Source organism: Ambystoma mexicanum, chromosome 2p, assembly GCF_040938575.1.
Source record: "Ambystoma mexicanum isolate Mex_15411 chromosome 2p, UKY_AmexF1_1, whole genome shotgun sequence".
Taxonomy (NCBI): domain Eukaryota; kingdom Metazoa; phylum Chordata; class Amphibia; order Caudata; family Ambystomatidae; genus Ambystoma; species Ambystoma mexicanum.
In genome coordinates this window covers 821,957,499-821,978,169 of record NC_090923.1, presented here as the reverse complement: position 1 = coordinate 821,978,169, position 20,671 = coordinate 821,957,499, and the positions used below count along the sequence as shown (strand labels likewise).

General features: G+C 49.8%; 1 protein-coding gene across 4 annotated transcripts in view; it reads right to left on the bottom strand.

Annotated features, from left to right (window-relative positions):
• LTBP4 (latent transforming growth factor beta binding protein 4) overlaps positions 1-20,671 on the bottom strand; it is a 1,283,510-nt gene that overhangs the window by 240,909 nt on the left and 1,021,930 nt on the right. For all 4 annotated transcript variants that reach the window (XM_069644515.1, XM_069644518.1, XM_069644516.1 and 1 more), the window contains one exon: positions 11,285-11,410. In XM_069644515.1, the coding sequence (XP_069500616.1) occupies positions 11,285-11,410 (126 nt within the window). The remainder of the gene's footprint in view (positions 1-11,284; positions 11,411-20,671) is intronic.

Below are 20,671 nucleotides of genomic sequence, written 5' to 3'. Positions count from 1 at the left end.
CCGGCGCCCAGGAGGGGCTACCCTTGGCGTTGATGTGGTTTCCAAACAGTGAAGCCATTCCCTATCACCCGTTCCCACCCCCACCCACACCATCGTACCCAACTTGATGATGATCCCCAAGACTAATGTATGGGTGTTCCCCAAAGAAGGGGACGAGTCCAGCAACCCCGCGTCGAATCGGGCACGACTCATCCGGTTTTTATAATACAAGGGGCACATAGGTCATCTCCCTTTCCTGTCCTGTTTGCAGTATTCTCAAATGTCACCGCGGGTTAGCCGCTCCTGAAGCTAGTACCAGTGTGTTGAAGAGGCCGATCAAATGGGTTGTTGCAGATCATTTTGATCAGGCTCCCGTCTCCCGGGTCGAAGGGGTATCGAGGCTTCCACATAGGCGAGGGCGTTTGCAGGGGATTCGAAAAAATGGGCTCTTCCCCCATGCTGGATGCGAAGCTTCGCCGGAAAGAGGAGTGCATAAGGAACCTGTCGCATTCGAAGTTGATGCTTGACAGTGTCGTAGGACCGTCTCTGGGTCTGGACCCCTGCAGAGAAGTCCGGGTAGATGTGGATGTTGTCGGATCCGGACCTAAGAGGGCCCTTCTCCCTCGCCAGTTTAAGGATTACATCCCTGTCCCTGTAGTTCATCATTCTGGCTATCACCGTGCGGGGAGGCGCACCCGGTCTGGGTGGCGGGGCGGCTGAGCGATGTGCCCGCTCCACAAGGAATTGGGGCGAGAACGCCTCCTCCCCAAGGAGAGATCTCAAGAGGTCCTCCAGGCGTGTTTCCATAGGGCCCTTGCAGAAGTTCTCCGAAAGGCCGACTATACGGGTATTGTTTCGTCTGGAACGGGACTCCAAATCGTTGCACTTGTCACAGAGCTTGTTCATTTCCCCTCTAATTTGTGCAATGTCCTGGGTGTTTTGCCTAGTGGAGTCCTCATTTGCACCAATTCTAGTTTCAGTGTCTGTAATTCTGGCACTTTCCTTGTCCAGGTGCGTTTTCAGTGAACCTATCGTTGAGACGATGTCATCAAGCTTAACGTTTATTGCAAGGAATCCATTCTGAACAGTTGTCAGTAAGTGATCGAATTTGGTGTCCTCTGCATCGAGGGGCGAAGTAGAGGATTGAGGATCCGGGCCTTCAGGTGAGGCCTGCGAGTCTGTGTAGGAGTCCATCTGGCCTGTTTTCCTGGCTTTGCCCGGGGTCTTTGCCGGCATGGTGCACTTGCAGTTAAAGTCGGCCAGGGGCCCCCTGGCGCAAGGGGACCGTGCTGCGGGGGTCCGCCGAAAAATGCGCAAAGTGAGCACAGGTCTCGTAGCCGGAGGAAAGTGTTTAGGACCACGACCACCTCAAGTCAATGTGTCTCGTTGGCAGGCGAGGGTGGGGTGTGTGGGCAGGCAGCGGGTGCCCCAGGCCGCTTAAGGGTAACGACGGATGAATTGTAGAGTTAGTCGTTCATGTCTGCTTGTATACCAAGAGTGTATCGTGGTCACCCAGACTCGAGCGTAAGTCAGGGCGTCGCTGAAGCCCCCAGTATATAGTACGCGGCTCAGGGGGGGTCCTGCAGGACGGATGGATGGCCGCACCGGGGGAGGAGAGAGGCGGGAATCACTGGATGGCTTCTGAGCGGGCCCGTGATTTGGGATGGGCTCCCACTCACCGCCGCCTCCCAACGCCCGGCCGCGTGCAATGGGTGCCCCGGGATCGAAGAGATGCCGCCGAGCTGGGCCTTTGCAGAATAGGGCAACCGCGATAACAGCCCGAGGCCGGGCCCCACACAGCACCCACCTTCAGGATTATGAGCAGAGTCAAGGGGGGAACACCCCTAGTTGCCGGGCCGCCACAGGATCCGTGTCGGGGGGTTCGTGGTCCTCCGCTGTCTTACGCTCCGGATGGAGTAGGCCGGCAATGGACCCCGGCAGCAGGTTTTCGGGGAAGGCCGGTACGCCACAGCTGCAGGAGACAAGGTGGGGGGGAGATCCGAGGGATAGGTCCCACCGTTGATGTTCACCCAGGCCCGGGGGGCCGTTCCAGGAAGCCACTCGTCAGTTGGGACACCGCCGTCAAGGATGTGACGTTCGGCCTGCCGCCGGGCCCGACGTAGCCGAGGAGCCGCGGCACTCGTGTACGTACTCGTGGAGCCGCAGATCGGTCCGGAGCCGCGGCACCAGGAACTGCCAGGTTTCTCAGGGTTAGAAAGTCCGATTTTAGTCGGGACTTCGCCCTGGGTGCAGCATCAATTGCAGGAGCGGCGCCGCTAATTAGAACAGCACAATGTGGGCTGGAAACAGGAGTTTATTACTACAGGATTCATTCCGGAGAGGAGCTCCTCTTCTAAGTGGCCATCTTGTCGCGGAACAGCACCCCCTTGAGTCTGTAGCCCTGAATTCTTAATGTGTAAGGAAAACTACAAGTCCCAGAATGCAAAGAACAAAACCAGGGCTGTATGAGCCACCCACGCACGGGTAAACTAGAGAACTCCATGTTTGAATTGACCTTTTATGCCTTTGAAGTCCCAAGCGAGGGTCCTGTATTAATCTGCAAACCGCCAATTCGCCAAATAGAGCTCTAGAATTATTGCCAATTTACCCTAATAAGTCGGTTTTACATTGTTAGAAATATTTATTGAGGCCTCAGAACAGGAGAAGTCCCGACACTTAAAACTCCAAAAATGCTACTACTTCATTAACAAAAAAACGCACAAGTGTTTGCAAGTTCTTCAACTTGGCACCGCTGCAGTACAGGGTATCTGCAGTGCACCTGGGCTTGCACCAACTGACTTAGAAAATTATAAAAAGTAAAAAAGATTGCCAAGTGTAGAGACGGAGCTAAGTACCCCCACTTCGCCCCATTTTGCCTATATGTTGGGAAACAGAGTGTGAGACACATGCAGTACCAGTGAGAATACCGATACCAAGGAGAATCCTGGAGGCAGGGTTCCCATTGAGAAAACCACACCTGCATACGAGACAGTATGATGGCCATTTGAATGAGATTCCGGAAGAAACAGAGAAAATGAATGGCAAAGAAGAATGGTGACGTCACACAGCCAGATTGACGTACACAAAAGAGGATGCAGAGACAAGAGAATGAAAATATTCTATAAGGCATCAAGAAGGTATCAAAGATAAATGACATCTTGGGACCAAGGTGAAGAAGCTTATGATACAGAACTAATGAGGATATCAAGTCATTTTACACATGTACAGATGCAAAGAAACGCAAGCAGATTGGGTATTCTGAGGCTAGCTTTTATAATAAATAGATTGCGGTTGGCGCCAACGTATATATATGTATATGAACGAGTAAAGGATGGATGTTTCCACTACGTATTATAGCAGAGCTGGACTAAAGAAAGAAGGCCTCTTTTCCAGTGTGTCGCAGTTAAAAACAATTGAATTACAAAGTGAATCTCAGAAAGGCGAGGCCGGATGAGCCTAGGAAGCCACGGTTTTATCAGGATGGGGTGAGCTGATATTGGATACAAATCGTGCGAAAAAACGAAACTCTTGTTCAGAAGACATGGACGAGAACAAAGAAGACGTCAGAGATCTATTAGAAAATAGTATTTTAATGCACCAGAAGCTCGATTTTGTGGTCTTCAGTCATGTGGAAGGATGAAATTGGACAAACATAATGACCACACCTACGCATGAAGGCAGAGCGTGCCTTCACTCCCCTGAATTCTACAGAGCAAAGAACACTACCAAGGACAAGTTCAAAGTCCTAATATACAGCAGGCCACTCAGGTGATGATAGATGATTATGCTAATTGGTGGGAAGCTATGGTTAAGACGAGCTCACCAGCACCTTGAAGCCCAGCCTGCGTACTGCTAACGTAGGTGGAAAAGTACTGATGGAGGTTAGAGTGCCAACCAATTGTAATTGTAGGGGGCAGTGTGATTAAGGGCCCTATAGTCTGTGTAACCAATGGGACGTCGTATATTTAGTGACGTTCATAGTGACCAGTTTGAGGGGAGGGTTTAGTTGCCCCACCTGATGTTAAGAAGCCTATCACTTTCTCTCACTTTCTTAGACTACTAAGGAACATATACTTATATGTTCTCGTAGACCCTACCACAATTGCCACTGGGTTTTTGTAGTTTGCCACATAGGATGACGTTAGTAAATACGTAGGTTGACATCACTAGGTTCAGAAGAGCAGCGTTACACAGTGTGTGGTATGGACTTTTTATACTTTGCCACGTCACCACCACAGTGGCCTCTGAGTCATACCTGCCTAACCTCTGGATTTTTCCCCGAGACTCAGGAATGTTAACCATTTCTCCGGGTCTCTGGGGAAGACACTGGAATCTCAGGAATTTTTGTGTTCTTTCCGGGTCCCGTCAGATCCTCCACCCGATTAGCTGCCAAAGACTGCTGCCGGTAGCCAATCGGGTGGAGGTTTACATGGACCTGGAAACGGCGCAAATGTGCCTCCTATCAGCCTGTTGTTGGGGCGGGGGGGCAGCTTTCACTAATTGCTTATTTATTTATTTTTTATGCTTGCAGGTCTGCGCTGCAGCGGACTCCCTGCCTGAGTGTGGCTTTATCTCTGCAGCAATGACTCTAACGCTTCCAGCACATTGGCAAAAAGAATGCAGGTGAAGCAAAATAACGCGTGTTTATTTTGCTTCACCTTTCATTCTTTTTTGCTGACTTTCAATGCAAGCGCGTGTTTATTTTGCTTTCGTTCTTTTTTTACCAGGTTAGGGTGGACTCAGCCCCATTGAACCACAGCCATCAGGTTTGCAGGCTGGACAACTCACCACTGAACTAAATAACCTGATGAAAAACAACTAAGGTGAAAAGTCCAATTTCGGTACTGCAAAATTCAGGGAAAACCTTTGTATTGGTTCTTGGAGCACATTTTAACGTGTTGGTTTTATGGAAGGCGAATGCCTCTTGTCCTATGCAATTTGGGTGGTTGTGAAAAGGCAATTTAATAAAATATGCATACTTCAATTTGAACAGCACATTTCTGACGTCACATCACATTACAACAGAGTTTACCTTTTTGACATGAGGGCGGGGACATGTGAAAATGGGCGGAGTTCGTGTGGCTGTGGGCGGGGAATAAAGCTCAGGAATTTTGATTTTCAAATGTAGGCAGGTATGCTCCCAGTGCCGAGTCTTGAGTGGAAGTGGGGGCAGTATTGTATCCAGAGGAACATGAGTGGCCAATGAGAGACCGAGTAGGAGCTGCCATGAATCACAGGATCTGGGATGCCCTCTTGATGCAGATGTGACCCACCCTCGAGATGCCTGCAGTGCCCGCATCCCAGTGTGTGGGAGTGAGGCACATTCTGACGCTCCAGCGCGATGCAATGGGAGGACGTGGGCAGGTGGGTTCCTCTCCTGTCTGAATGTATCCAGTATCGGGATAGTTACACCAGCAAGGGTCCCTAGCAGGAGGAGGGCAGCCTCCACTTTACACGGCAGATTCATCCTTCCGAGTCTGATAAATCGAGAACCACTGAAAGTGGCACAATCGTAACATGTGTTAGTTATTGCAGTGTATAGAAGCTGCAGGAGTCTGCCATGAAGCGCTATACAAGAACACATATTATTATACGACACAGAGTTTGTTTTATAGCGCCTGTATAGGTGCTGTGCAGTTCACCCACGAAGAGGTGCTTCTACCAGACCCGACTCACGTTGGAGGAGGAGTCGGGTGCACGGGGCTTACATGCACACCTGGTGGGTGCCTAAAAAATCCACGCCTTAATTAAATAGTGGGTCACCAAATCCTGGCGGACCCGAACTTCCGGAATTTGGCGCATCCAACAAAGGGGTCTTCCCACTGTGCTGAGAAGGGGTCTTGTGGAGGTGTGGTGGTGTGTGGGCCCTGGAGCTGCTATACGCAGCAAACCTGCGGCTGGGGGCAAAGGAGATCGCCCTAAGGGGTGCTGGGTGTGTGACCTGGGGCTGTCTGAGCATGCGCGCCGGCTCTGGGAAGGGGGAGAGAAAGGGGTGTAAAATGGGCAAGGGTTGATGAGTTCAGAATAAGTTTGAAAACAAATAAAGGTTGCTAAATCACACACAAGCATCCAGATTGCATGTGAGTAAAATGATTTTCTGTATTCATCACAGGTTTACTCTAAATTGCACTGTTTGGTGTTTCACGCATGCGCAGAGGCAACGCAGAACAATGCAGGGTGTGGTGCAGCCCAATTTCTTAAGCCAGGGTAAAATGGAGAGGGAAGGCACGCGGATCACTTGTTGCCCACACGCGGCGCTGTCGCTTTACACTTATTGCCATTGCATGTAGACCAGGGGTCAAGTCCTAAAAATGTAAGTGGGGGGGCTCATCAACAAACACAATGTGGTGTCGTAAGAAATTGGCATATCAAGGTGAAATATGCACATTTCATTAAATTGGCTTTGCATAACCACCCAAATTGCACAGGACGAATGGCATTTGCCTTTTATAAAATCAACAGACACACAAAACCAAGACATATAATAACCAAGGATATTTTCTTCTAAAAGTGTTTTTGAAAATGGTAATAGGAGTGCATATTTTAAACTCCAAGAATCAATACAAATGTTTTCCCTGGGACTTGCAGTGCCGAAATGGAGCATTTCATCTTCAGCTGTTTGTTATTTTTCATAAGGTGACATAGTGCAGTGGGGAAGTTTCCGGTCTACTGCGGGTTCGATCCCGAGGTCGGCTTTAATTCATAAATTCAAAAAGGACATCCAATGTTCCTCTTTTAGCTGGGGGGACGTGGGCGGGGGGGCTGGGTCCACCCTCTTAGTAAAGTGGGTGGACTGCGTCCACCCACGTGTACCCTCGACTTGAACCCTGAAGTAGACAGACACCCCTGCAATTTTAGACCTGCAATTTAAGTGGTCCGACTTAAATAAATAAATATAAACCAATCCCAGGTCAGTGGTCTTCGGGGACCGCTCTTTAGTTTGCCAGCGCTGAGATGCGGATTTGGGTCGTAGGTAAGCGCTATAGAAATACGCTCAAATCAAAAGAAAATAATAGGCCTCAAAGCCAACAACTTGTCCACTACACAACAAAGGCAGCAACTTTGTCACTAGACACAGGGAGAGCAGAGAATAATTCCCACGGAGGGGCATTTGGGTGGAGCACATGAATGCCTCCCCTCCCCCCACACACACCCCCCTGAAGAAGGTGGTTCAGATCGGGGCACTACCTCCCGCCCACCCCTCCCTCCCCCCCTTGCCTCCTACTAGAGCCCGGCAAGGGGGCGCATGTAGGATGGGGTGCCTTTGAGGCTGGTCCTCAGCAGGGGACTTTCACTCTACCGGTTATTGAGGGACCCTGACCATGGGGTCCGGCTCCTTCCCCACCCACACGATTGCCTAGAGAGCTGAGACTTCAGAGAGCGCTTCCCGGTTATGGCAAACAGTGGGCATTGAATGATGAGGTCACTGCATTATAAAAATGCGGTGTAATAAAACAAAGTGCTACCCTTTATTTGGGTTGAATGGTTTCACACGCAGATAGAATGCCTGTTACGTGTACCCTCCGTCCGTGTGTCTCTACCTTTCTTGCGCCATCCACTTGCCCATCACACCTGCTTGGACACGCCCTCTTTTCCACGGAAGAGGCAGCCCCAGCCCCGCGTGCCTTCGAGGAAGGAACGTGTCTGTCTGTCATTGCAGTAGAGAGAACGAGGGACTGGCCGAGAAGCCGCGCGTCAGCACAGGAGCGGCGGCTCGGATATCAGTCCTGTTGGGTATGCAGCTGGCTGTGCACCCGCCGTATGGGCAGCTCCATGTAATAACTTGGAAGCTGAAGAACACCCGAGCCAGCAGGTAAGTTATTAAGTAGATTTATTGTAGTTCAATCCCAGGAACAAAACATTGGCATGTCCTTTCCAAGTCAGCATAACTCCAACTGCCAAGCTTAGAACCCTCACACACCAACATTCCACTCACACTGACATCACTACATTCCATTTAGCAGTGATGTCATCCACTCAGCTAGTAAGCACAATACAACACTTCTCCCTCCTTTACATTGTTGGAAACAGGGAATGATCACACCTAAACCATCACCAGACAAAACCCCTGCATATACGTGTGGCCAGCACGTAATGCTCCAACTAGTTACACCACTGGCGACAAGAAACTGCCCCCAGAGAACTCCAAAACCCCGACACACCAAGGAACAGGAAAGTGCTCCACCAAAGGAGTAAGAACCCAATGAAACCTACATGGCACCCCCAAGATACTAACACTGTGCCAACACGTTGGGCCACTTGACACGTAAGTGTCTACCAAACCCTTATACCAAGTCCTACGCCCAACTCTACACCACTTCCACTCCTCCCTTTATAACAAACAGAGAGGGACCCAACGCATTCTACAAAGGGCTCACTCCTTCCAAAAACAGAACTGGACAACCTTCGAGAAACAAAATAAAAACTACGCACCTCCACCTGTTCCAAGCTGCCCCTTAGAACCTAGGTCCTGCCACGACCCAGCGTCCCCAATAGATAACTACCTAACACTCCTCAACCCTCAGTGCACAAACATCCTCCCGTCCTAGTCTGCCCCCTAGGACACCAGGGCTGCCACCCCCGGGCACACTCCACACAGCTCAACAGAGCAACAACAAGCACAACAACGGAACAGTTCACTACAGCACCCCTAAGGATACCACAAAACCACCAAACCCTTAACCTTAGAGAACCAACTCGCAAGAAAGCGGCACACAGCCAGGACCAAACACCTGGACTAGACACGCACCAACCACACACTAACCACCCTGGACCCCAGGTCCAGCCTACTGCCAGCCGCAGCACACCTACTACGCACCTTGGACCCCAGGTCCAGCCTACTGCCACCCGCAGCACACCTACCACATACCATGGACCCCAGGTCCAGCCTCCTGCGAACGCAAAACGCAGCACACTTCACTTACTGGACCCCTGGTCCGGCCAAACTGCACCAACGCAGCACACTCGCCACTCATCATGGACCCCAGGTCCAGCCTCAACTGCTGCACCCCAGCAGAACACCTCAATAACCAACCACTCCCACACAACGCAACGTTCACCTCACGCACCAATGCAAACCCCCCAAACCGGATGGTTGGCATAAACGCAAAACATTGCACACATTTTAAATACAATAATGATGTGTAAAAATGCATTATATCAACAATTATTGGTAAAGGATAACTGTAGGCGCATATAAATACACACAGTACAGGATAAACAATGCTGTTCACAAAGCAATTCAACCCGCAAGTGCCCCCACCCACGAGTCCGTACCCCCAATAATGGAAATACAACCTGCAAGAAAACATTTTAAGTAATGGACAGTTCCATCTGCATAGAATACGGATGAGTGACAACATATGCAATTTAACGCAATATAATGCAGGAACACACTCAACAACTCAATAGCACACAAGATTGCAATTTCTCAATACAACACAAAGCAATCACCCATACACAACTCTCAGCGCGCGCACTCACTCACTCACACGGGCCCATGCACACGCTCACACACTACACACTACGAACCAACATAGCCAGCACAATGATACAACAATTCACTAAGATATCTAGACTGTTTACAGCCTGCGCAGCACCATCTCGAGTCACAGGGCACAGGCAATTCCCTATACCTGCCCTGACAATCCTGCATGAATATAACGTAAATGCCGCACCAAAGTCAAACCTGCAGCTTCAAGCAACGTTCGCCCATGCAGGTAAGTGCGCCTCACTGATGAACCGCATCGTCCATGATGAGTTACTGCCATGTCTCCACACCGCGCACAGTCGACGAAACAAAATGCTTTCCTGCGCTCCAGCTGACCACGCTGGAACGCACGCAGAGACCCAGGCAACGTCACCGTTGTGGAACGTACGACGCTCCATCCAACCAACCGCACGCGTTCCATCTTCCCTTGCTGGAACGCACGCCCACAAAAAGGCCACGTCATCACTTCACCCGAGCTGCCGGCGAAGCAACAACACTGCCTTGCACGAATGGCCACGATTCCATGGAAATCCACTGCCCAGAACGCCTCCTCCGGACTCTCTCTCCTTGGACCACCGCCGCGGACCACTCGCGACAGCCGATAGCTGGATCCGGACTCGTGCACTATGCGTCTATGCCCAAAAGCTCTCCTGGCAACTCTGTCACTGGGCGCTGGGATCCCAGGAGTTAATCGCGGCGCTCAGATGCCGCACGGGAACCGCTCGCTCCTCACCATGCTGGAAAGCAGAAGCCGCCTCCCTCTGCGAGGCTCCCGTGCTGGCACCGGCCACGTTCGAGCAGCTCACCTCAGGCTTTGAAGGTGCGGGGGCTCTGAACAGGACGTCTGAGCCAGAACAACAACTCCTCACGGCTCCGCACACCGACCTGTGTGCCGTACGATTCCCTTGGCACCGGCTGTCGATTTGCCAGTCACAAGCTCCACCCGGAAGACTTGTTCCTCACGGGAAACGCTCCACACACCGACACGTGTGCCGTCCAGTTTCCACAACACCTGCTGGGGATCTGCCAGCACAAACTCCACCCGGCCAGATTGGTACAGATGGCAGAAGCTCCCCGGGTACCGCACACCGAACTGTGTGCCGAAATTACCGTGTGGTTCCCAGAACCACACGGTAACTGGAACAGGCGGCCCACACTGGAACAGCTGTTGCTGTTGACACTGCACACCGGACTGTGTGCCGACTAGGACCTCAATTCAGCACCGCCCGGCCTACTGAAGAAGGAATAAGCCTAGTCCTACAACTGTGGGCCCCTCCTTGCTGACTTCCTCAAGGACATGGATTATATGGAGGGCAATGTTTCCTGGATCTGGTCTGCCCCCTCCACGACAGGAATCCCACCTTCGTCGCCAGTGTAATAACTTGGAAGCTGAAGAACACCCGAGCCAGCAGGTAAGTTATTAAGTAGATTTATTGTAGTTCAATCCCAGGAACAAAACATTGGCATGTCCTTTCCAAGTCAGCATAACTCCAACTGCCAAGCTTAGAACCCTCACACACCAACATTCCACTCACACTGACATCACTACATTCCATTTAGCAGTGATGTCATCCACTCAGCTAGTAAGCACAATACAACACTCCACCGCCGCATATTACCCCGTGCCATCCCAACCGCCATACCCTGATTACACACGCAGGCATTACAGTCACACAGTCGACAGCGAAGTTATATTTCTCTCTGGTCAGGTGAGCTGGCCATTTTCGCTGACAATATGAACCACCACATTTTCAGCTCCCCCTGTGTTAGTTTAGTCCTTAAGGCGCTAGCTTGAAGATGCAGGCGCGGCCTTACCAATGCAATGTGTGCCCTGGGTACTCAGCCAGAATCCGTTGTTGCAGACGCAAGTGTAGCTTCCTTGTCGGGGCACACACCTCCCCGGGCCGCAGATCTGGGGGTTCAGCTCGCAGACGTTGGGCTCTGAAACAGGAAAGGAAAGACACCGTCACTCGTCGCGCCTACGACGCGCGCACTGAAGTCAAGCAAGGCGCTAGGGGAGGCTGGGGGCCTGCAGAGGCATCAGACGGACCCTCACGAGTGCCGTGCAGACTGTTGGAGACGGGACCTGGGAAGGCCTGCAGGCACCGTCCTCCTTTGCGAGTTTAGCTGCTCCTGCCTGCACCGTGTAACCCAAGCCGCACTGCATTAAAGATGCACAGAGATGTGATACAGGCCTACGGCATCGTTAGTCTGTTTTAGCTCATCCCAGAGGTCCACTCCTCACCTTTCTCCCGTTACTGACACATAGAAGTGCCATCTGACCCCGAGAGGCTCAGCTTAGCCTCTTCATTATTTTGCCCGGCTGCCCGAAGGTCCTTACCCAAATAGCAACATCTTGATGTTATCGGTGCCCAGCGCTAGGTGACACCATGTTAGTGACCTATTTTTCCTTAAACAGGTGCTGTGCAACCTGCCCTTTCAGATGTTTTGCACTACAACACCCATGATCCCTCAGCATTGACTCTGCTTGCTAGGGCTGATGGTAGATGTAGTCCAGAACACCAGGAGAGCCAAATGTTGCAGAAATCTGCCATAAGGGATTCTAGACATCAGGGGGCAATAGACTATTTCTAAATGTTTTACACTTTACAGAGCACATATTTACATACAATATCACCCAACCGAAAATGGTACTCATTTATCGACCTCGGAAGGATGAAAGGCTGAGTTGGCCTTGCCGAGATTCGAACCTGCCACCTGCAGATCACGCTGAGATCGCAGCAGCGAGCGCTCAACAATCAGTTCTCCTAAGTAGCAGATTCACAGTGCCAAGAGGCCCAGTGCTGTATTGTACACTAGTTAAGCATAATCACTCATTTGCTAACTCACACATCTTTTTTTTGCCTGCTTTCTGGTAGACCTCTTTAGCATTATTATTTGCTCAGCCCTGACGATGCCCGGTCATTTGGAACTCATGCCAGCCTTCAGTAGTAGCGAAGAGCAGTGTCTTGAATGCCTGATGACACATTATCAAGTCTCTGCACTCGGGGCCTGATGCTTTTTTTCTAGGGGGCGGCTTGTCCATGGGTTAGCCATATTGTGATTACGCAGAAACCTGGCATGATTGGCACGTGTCCACCAAGTTAGTCAGCGAGCCCAGACACCCTCCCCAAATATAATCTTCCTGCATGGTACTAGAACGCTTTTGGCATCTGAAAGTACCATGGTTGTGGGGCCACTCTTGTCCCCCTTTGCTTGATGGACAATATTTCAGCCATTTGTCTGCATATGTAATGGGCTGCAGTACAAAACCTCCTATCCTCTATGCCAATGCATGTAGGACATGACACGAGCTTGTGACGCTGGGTCCTGAGGAACGTGCAGCTTCTCAAGGTACTCGTAGGCAGTGGCGTCGCTAGGGGGGGGGGCTGGGGTGGACCGTGGCCCTCCTCTGAAATCCTTGACCACCCATTGTCTCCCGCCCCCCCTACCTAAGACGATCAGGGACCGTGTTCTCTGTTCGTGGTGTTATTTGTGACACTCACTAAGGCAAATGTCTGAATATCACACGGCAACTACTTCCCCTTCTGTCTCAAGGCTAGCAGTGATGTTGGTATGCTTCTCAGGTGCTCCTGCCAGGCTTCTGCACAGCTACCTCCCTAGTGTGCAGAGCAGCTTGCAGCCCCTCCCATCAGAATGTAGCACACAAAACGGCCAATGATGGGCCATTAGTCACTGAATGGTTTTGTCCCTGCATTCTGTTGGGAGGGGCGGTGCCGTGGGGTGTGGGGAGTTGGTGTGCACAAAAGCCTCTCTGCAGGAGTGCATGTGACTTCACACATTACCTTTCATAGGCGGCCCCCCCAGTTTTGTATGTGCGCCCCCACCCCCCCACCTGCTTTTGTCTGTGGTCCCCTAGTGATGCCACTGCTCCATAACTGGAAGCACATTTACATGAAGAACCAAGAACAATAATTCATACACGTGGGTGCTCACAGAAGATCAGCTCTGAACATGTTGCAAAATGGAGGGTGGAGAGGCCTAGGTGCAGGTTGCACTATGCATGTTCAGGGGATACCAAACGCATTCTGTTTTGGTATGCAAAACGCTGGGTGTCACAAGAGTAGAATAGGAAGCATATGGGGGGAATGGTCTTGTGGCTGCTTGTTGAATACGCAAAACCCTGTGCAGCTCCACAGTCGTGGCTAAACCAGGTTTCAACACGCTGCAGCGGACAGGCAGCAGTGAATGTGAACAGGACAGAAAGGGCAAGCAAAGTTGGGCGGCTAGAGTGGGGCAGAGTGGGAGTAAAATCGGGGCTAATAGTGAGAACTGAGCAGTTAGTAATAGGCCACGCGAGCAGTTTGGCATGGTGAGGAGACATAGCTGTGAAGAATCGCCTTTAAGTACGTCGGAAAAGGATTTAGCAGCAATGCACCATTATTTCCAATCAGGTGTTCAAGAAGCGCATTCACCACGCGTCATTACAATTCACTGTATTGCAGATCAAAATGGCCGCCATGCCACCTTTTAAAAAAAAAAAAATGTTGCTCCTCCACTTCACTAGGGAAAAAGAGTAGAGCTGAAATTTCCAAAACCAAGCATAAGAATAACCGATGTTTTCAATGCAATTAATTAGAACATGCTTGCAGTGTGTTCTCTCGAGGGTATGTCGTTAAACTCTACTGGTTAAGAGGATAGCCCTCTCACGTCATGTTGTACAACTTGCCTAAGACCCTCACTGGGATCACATGACAAGTTGGTTCAGACCATATAAAAGGGTACGTTCCCTAAAGATGGATCTCACCTACTGTTTCTGCCCAACCCGCATGCTAACCCAAATATAACTCTGGAGCCCCGATTCCACTCGGATAGCTTCAGCAGGTTAAGCAAGGCAGCCTGGATGAACATATCTGGGCGCAATCTGAATGACCCACATTTTGCCTGTTTGGCCGAACCAGCCTATCCCGCGAGTGGTTCAGGCGGCCATTTCAGATGGTTCAGACCAAAATAAAAAGAATAAAACAGACATGCATGGTTTCTTTTCAGAGTCCATTTTGTGCAGGTATAGTGGCAGAGGCAGAGGTTTGGGCAGCATTTGAGGGAATATGCTTGGCAGATTTAGAAAATAAAATTAGGATTTAGTTGAGGGAGAGGGAGAAAAATGAAACAGGATAGGTCATTTGGGCCACTACTTATATATGAGGTGAATGCACAGACTCATTGCTTGTTAGATGGAGGTAGGAATATCAGGGTATTGTTTAAAGCAGGTTTGTCCAACTCCAGGCCTTGAAAGCTGGGATCCTGGTGGGTTTTTGGTATAGCCCTCAATAATATTCCTGAGGAAAAATGGCATGCATTTAGAATCATTGTATACAACTGTATCTCATCAATAATAATGAGGGGTGTCCTGAAAATCTGACATGGCCTCCAGGCCTGCATTTGGACAACCCTGTTATAGAGGCAGTAACATGCAGGAGAGTGTGTTATGTGGCTGTAACCTACTGTACAAGCTTGGGTGGCTGTGGCTAGTGAAAATACTTTGTGCTTAAAAGAAACATCTTTAAAATCATTACATTTGGAGTCTGCATTCACAAGCTGCAACTGATTGTGTCATATTTTGTTGCCAGACAAAATTCTTGTGGTTTGCAGAGAAAGAGACTTGTAATTCATCGAACACTAGAGACGATGATATTCAGTGGCTGTGAGAGGGGCATCTTAGAACTAGGGAGGAGGGCACCCCAGTGACCAGCTTATTTGATATAAACAATGATATGAGCCATTGCTTATGAGATGAGAAGAAATTCACATCATCGTTTGAACGCAGACACAAGATTGAATTTAGCAGCTGTCACTCAGTGCACAGTGTTTCTAGCAGGACTGTACCAGTGTGATGCTACAGGGTACTTGATGTAGTAGGGCAGGCACTAGAGTAGTCTGGCGGCTATAAAGTCCAATTCTCCTTTGACATGGGGACCAGTGGACAAGCCATGCATTATGTGGCTGTGACCACACACTTGATGACACCCCGGTCGTCTGCCAGCCGAGAGGGGACTGGTTTCCTGCGCAACGCAAGCAGGCAGCAAGTACATGCAGTCTGCCACCAGGACACATTGCATATACAAGGATTGCGAGGCAGAGGCCACAGGAAATTTGACATGTTGCAGAAGGTGTAAGAGATGTGGAGCAGTAGCTAAGACTGCAACACCTACAGCTTGGCTTTGTTCCCGCTTGCTATCAGGCCAAAATCCTTGCTGCCCTTCAAATTGACAAGACCATGCTTGTTCCATGTTCTGCTCATACCCTTCACCTTGCTTTGACACATTCCATCTGCAAATGCCGGCCAGAGAGGGACATGATAGCTATGGCCCAGAAGATCATCACCAACACAAAGGGAGACTACAGGGAAAATGTCAGGCCCAGTTAAACAGCCCCATTACAGGTTATTAACCTAAAACGAACACAAGATCAGCTCACACTTTAGCCAGAGTGCAAGAAATGAGCTGCAGCAGATGAAGCTACGTCACAAATTGGCGCAGAACAACTGCAAGACCACTATTGCCACCCTCTAGAATCCTTCTTTGCAACAGCAAAGACAACAATGCAACTCCTTCACTGATTATTGCACTGGTCACAGCTGGTCTTTAGATGAGACATTCTTTATGTGAGGACAGTGGCAGCCGATGTGTGACGATGTCTGTTGTGCACTGCATGCCTTTGATGAGCCACCAAGTGTATTAGTGGGCACACTGCATCGCTAGTGGGGTACTGCCAAAGGCAGAGCTGGTGGAACTGGACCTATCCATCCTGATAGGAGTGCACGAAGTGGCTGGCATGGGGAACACAGTGCCTCTGATGAGGGATGTGCAGATCCATACGTAGCCTCAATGAAAGAAGAGCAGCAAGCGCCTCAAGGCGTCTTTACTCAACTCATGCTTCAAGATCAAAGTGGCTGCTTTTTAGCCCCATGCAAACTCAAGAACTCAGCAGAATGGGATACACGTTTTGCCAATAACAGTCTCAGGATGAAAATGCAACAACCCTTGTGTGAAACACAACAGCACCAGAGATGTCAAAGAAATTGGCATCTTCATAATCGTTGTTCATGTTGCCGACACCGCCTGATCCATCTTCCGTGCACACGAATGACCACCATGATGGGATGAGGCTGGGTCTAAAAGTATCTACAATGAACAATCAGAAGCTCTACCTGATGCACCTCCCCAAGAAGCATCCATGATCCACTACAGCAATGGGCCAATAAAGGGTCTGTCTGGGCAGCAGCACCTGTGAGAGTTTCTATGGCATCTCTAAGCTGTCCCCCCGCCAGCAAACATTCTAAGGAAGTTATTAGTGCTGCTGGGGCATCTGACTACAGGAGAAGCCTTGTAGTGCTCCATGGTGAATTATTAACATTAATTTCGATGAACCAGCACATTTAAGAAGACTGCGGTTAGACACGGTTCATAGTGACTGTTTCGACATTAAAAGTTTCGACTGGTGAAAGTTCCGACACAAAAGTGTCGAAAAAAAGTTTCTAATTATTATTATTATTATTATTATTATTTTTTATTGGGGGGTTTATTGGGGGGTCTCTCCGGGTCCCCCCTAATCCCTGTTTTTTTTAAAACACCTATTTAACTATACCAAATTAAAATAAACCCTTCACTATTAAAAAAAACCTTTTGTTTTCAGCACTTTTGTGTCGAAACTTTTATCTGTCGAAACTATTTTTTTGGAACTTTGACTGGATACCGATAGAAACGTTAGACACCTATCCATTGTCGATATGCCAGCTGCAATCATGGAGAGGCGTTGTCCACTTCACGTAACACACTCACAAGAGGACCGGATTGTCTTTTGAGGTTTGCGATTCTGAAATGAATAGCTCTAGTGACTGAGAGGTGGTGTGGGTCAGGTGTGACTGATCTCAGTGTGTCCTGGCCTACAGTATATCCTATCACACCAGGCTGCCCATTTCTCCAATTCCCTTCATGCTGTTACCTACCTGGGGGTTCCTACAATACCTCCCAAACCTACCCCCTTTACACCCACATTCCACCGCAACATGCCATGCCAAAAACGTAACTATTGTTTTACAAATGTTACTACTAATAATTTGCATTGTTCAATACTTTAAAATGCAATTTGTGTACATATTTTCAATGACGAGATGACAGAGTTTGTGCAACTACTTCTCTGTTCTGAAGTCCTGCTCCTGCTATTTGAACACCAGAGTAGGTGCCACCAGAGGAGGGAGCCAGCCGAGGCAGCGGGGGCCTGAAAGCTGCAGCTGTGGACACACTTCCGGTGATTGGGCCGCATTCTCGCATCGCTGTGCTCTAGGCCATGGTCGGAAATGACATGTATCTCCAGATGTGTTTCTCCCCCAGATGAGTTCCTCCGTACATCTGGAGGAGGTTACCCTGGCACTTGGGGGTGGAGAATGGCACACGCATGTTGGATATCGTTTTTTGCCACGACGAAATGTGTTCGCACGTTGCAGGTGTGCCAAAGGCATCACGCTGGACTATTTTATCGCAGTGCTTGCACACAATTGTCCATGCCTCGGCTTGCCCCTTGCACTCGGGCAGAGGAAGTACTGTCACAGCCAGGTGGGGCTGGGGCCCGAAAGTGTCAGGACAGGACACTTTCATTTTGTACCATCCACTGGTATTCCCTGACCGGCAGTGAGGCATGTTAATAACATGTCTAATTCCACCATGCGTGTGCTGGAAACATAAAAACATGTTTTAGTCACTCTACGGCTGTTGGGGTGGGTGGAAGCTGTAGTGTCCTACCTTCATTTCCACTGCATACTCAGAGGAAGAGTCCTCTGTCTATGACGGACAAAGTGGGCTGCGCCCCACGCGGTGTGGGAGGCGGGGTTACCGCGCTTGGCGCGGCAGTTGGGTATGGAATAAAGAAATGTAAAGACGCACCGCCGCTGTCTCTGTTTATTTCCGTGCGCCGGCTCTTAATGATTTATATTCACGCATATTGCAAGCCTGCATGCCGGTCTACACCCACAACAATGGCGACGAGGACTTCATAATCGAGCGCCGGAACACGCAGGAAAATCCCGCCAGCCGTCTGCTCGAGACCCCGGGAGCCTCGCTCACTGCTCCGAAGCCGCTCGCAAACCACGCGGCCCTGATTCGGACTCAAGTAAGCGTCAACTTACATACGGCCATCCCTACCAGTGTGAAGTCACGTCACGCGCGCCGCGTATTACACGCGGTGCTCGGCGAAAAGGTCACTCATATGCTGCGGAGTGAATGCAAAACCATCGTCAAGCCTAGCTCGCGCGCACTCGCATCGCGCTCCACTGCCAGTCTGACTTAAGCCCATGTTCAGGCCCTGCACGTGCGAAGTCGTCGTGCTCTGCCCTATCACGCTACTTCACCAGCAGAAAGAGCCAACCGTGTTTACAAACCCCCCCATAGCACGTGGGTGCTGAAAATCACACAACAAGGCCTCACATCCTTCGCCTGCACGCGCACATCAAAGTCAAGGCACCACCGCCATATAAAGAAAACATGTCTGCAGACAACCCGGACAGTGGCAGCCTGAGCCCCTCCTCCAGTTCCACGCCCCGGCAAGCCACCCACAGAGAAGATTATGGCTCGGAATCCCTACAACTACTGGCTGTGCCGCCTTTTGACATGTCAGACACAAGCAGCCTTGCTCCCAGATGGGCCAGATGGCTCAAAGAACTACATGTCTACATAGATGCGTCAGGGGTAAGGGAGGAGCGTCGACTCAGAGGAATCTTACTCCACTCTCTAGGACCAATAGTACGAGACATCGTCTTTGAAATGCCTGAATCCACCACAGACACCTTCCAAGGTATTATTGATGCTTTGAATGCTTATTTCGCGCCTCTGCGAAACGTCGACTACGAACGCCATATTTTCCACACCTCCACACAGGATAGCAGCGAAAACATGGACAATTTTGTAATGCGCCTCAGAAAAAGAGCGAAATATTGTGATTTCGATAGATATTCAACGGAAGAAGCGATAAAATCCCAAACCATTGCCGGATGTGCATCTCAAGAGTTCAGGAAGAAATTGTTGCAGAAGAGCAGGACACTAGAAGAAATACTACAACTCGCTCGAGCGGATGCCGCTCTCATGCAACAGACAGAATCACTGGACAACATCAAAATCACCCAGTCCAATTCCATGGCATCAATATGCCCCATCAGAACCTCCAAAGAAGCACCACGTCCCACGGAACAAAAGAAATGCTACAGGTGTGGCTTCAAATATCCTCATGTTGGTCCATGTCCAGCCATTGGACACAACTGTGACAAGTGCGGAGGTGAAAACCATTTCCAATCTGTATGCAGAAACATAAATTTCTATACATCTACTGAAGTGCACCGGGACACAAGGAGGTCAGACCGACGTCCAGCAAGAGAAAGCCCGAGAGCTCGCAGAAGACAGTCACCTACAACATCTAGACGACCATCTCAAAGCTCATCCCGTGACACACCACGGGAAGGGAGAAGGCAGGAAGAAAAAAGAGAATACAGGAGCAGGAGACACTCCAGACAGAAGATCAGACAGCTAGAAAGCTCGCCTCGCAGAAGATGCGACCCCCAGTCATCCTCATCCAGCGGGGACAGGAAAAGGGGATATGTGCATGCAATTGGAAACAGCATAGCCACAGAATACAGTCCCACGTTGCTACTACAATTGAATGGACAAAACAGAGAATTTCTGATTGACACAGGGGCAACGGTTAATGTCATAAATGATGAGACCTACAAAAGACTCAACCTCAAGAAGGCACTGAAGGAATCAGACACACTGATATACTCTTATGGCTCAAACACGCCTCTCAACTGCCAAGGAATGTTCATGGCACACTGTCAGTACAAAGACAAGAGTCAAAAGATCAAAATATACGTCATAAAAGGAGACGTACCAGGCGGCAGCATTTTGAGTTTCAAATCTGCGATTCAAATGGGACTCATCCAAATCATGTATCAACTAATGTCAGCTTACACTACTAACCCCAAAGACATGATAAAACAAATGTTTCCCGCCCTGTTCAGAGGGTTAGGTAAACTAAAGGACAAACAAGTAAAACTACACATCAATCCTCAAATAACCCCGACAGCACAGCACTACAGAGGCATACCCCTAAACATACAAAGACACGTAGAGGACGAGATTCAGTCACTATTGCAGCAGGACATCATAGAGCCAGCATCAGGACCAACCCCCTGGG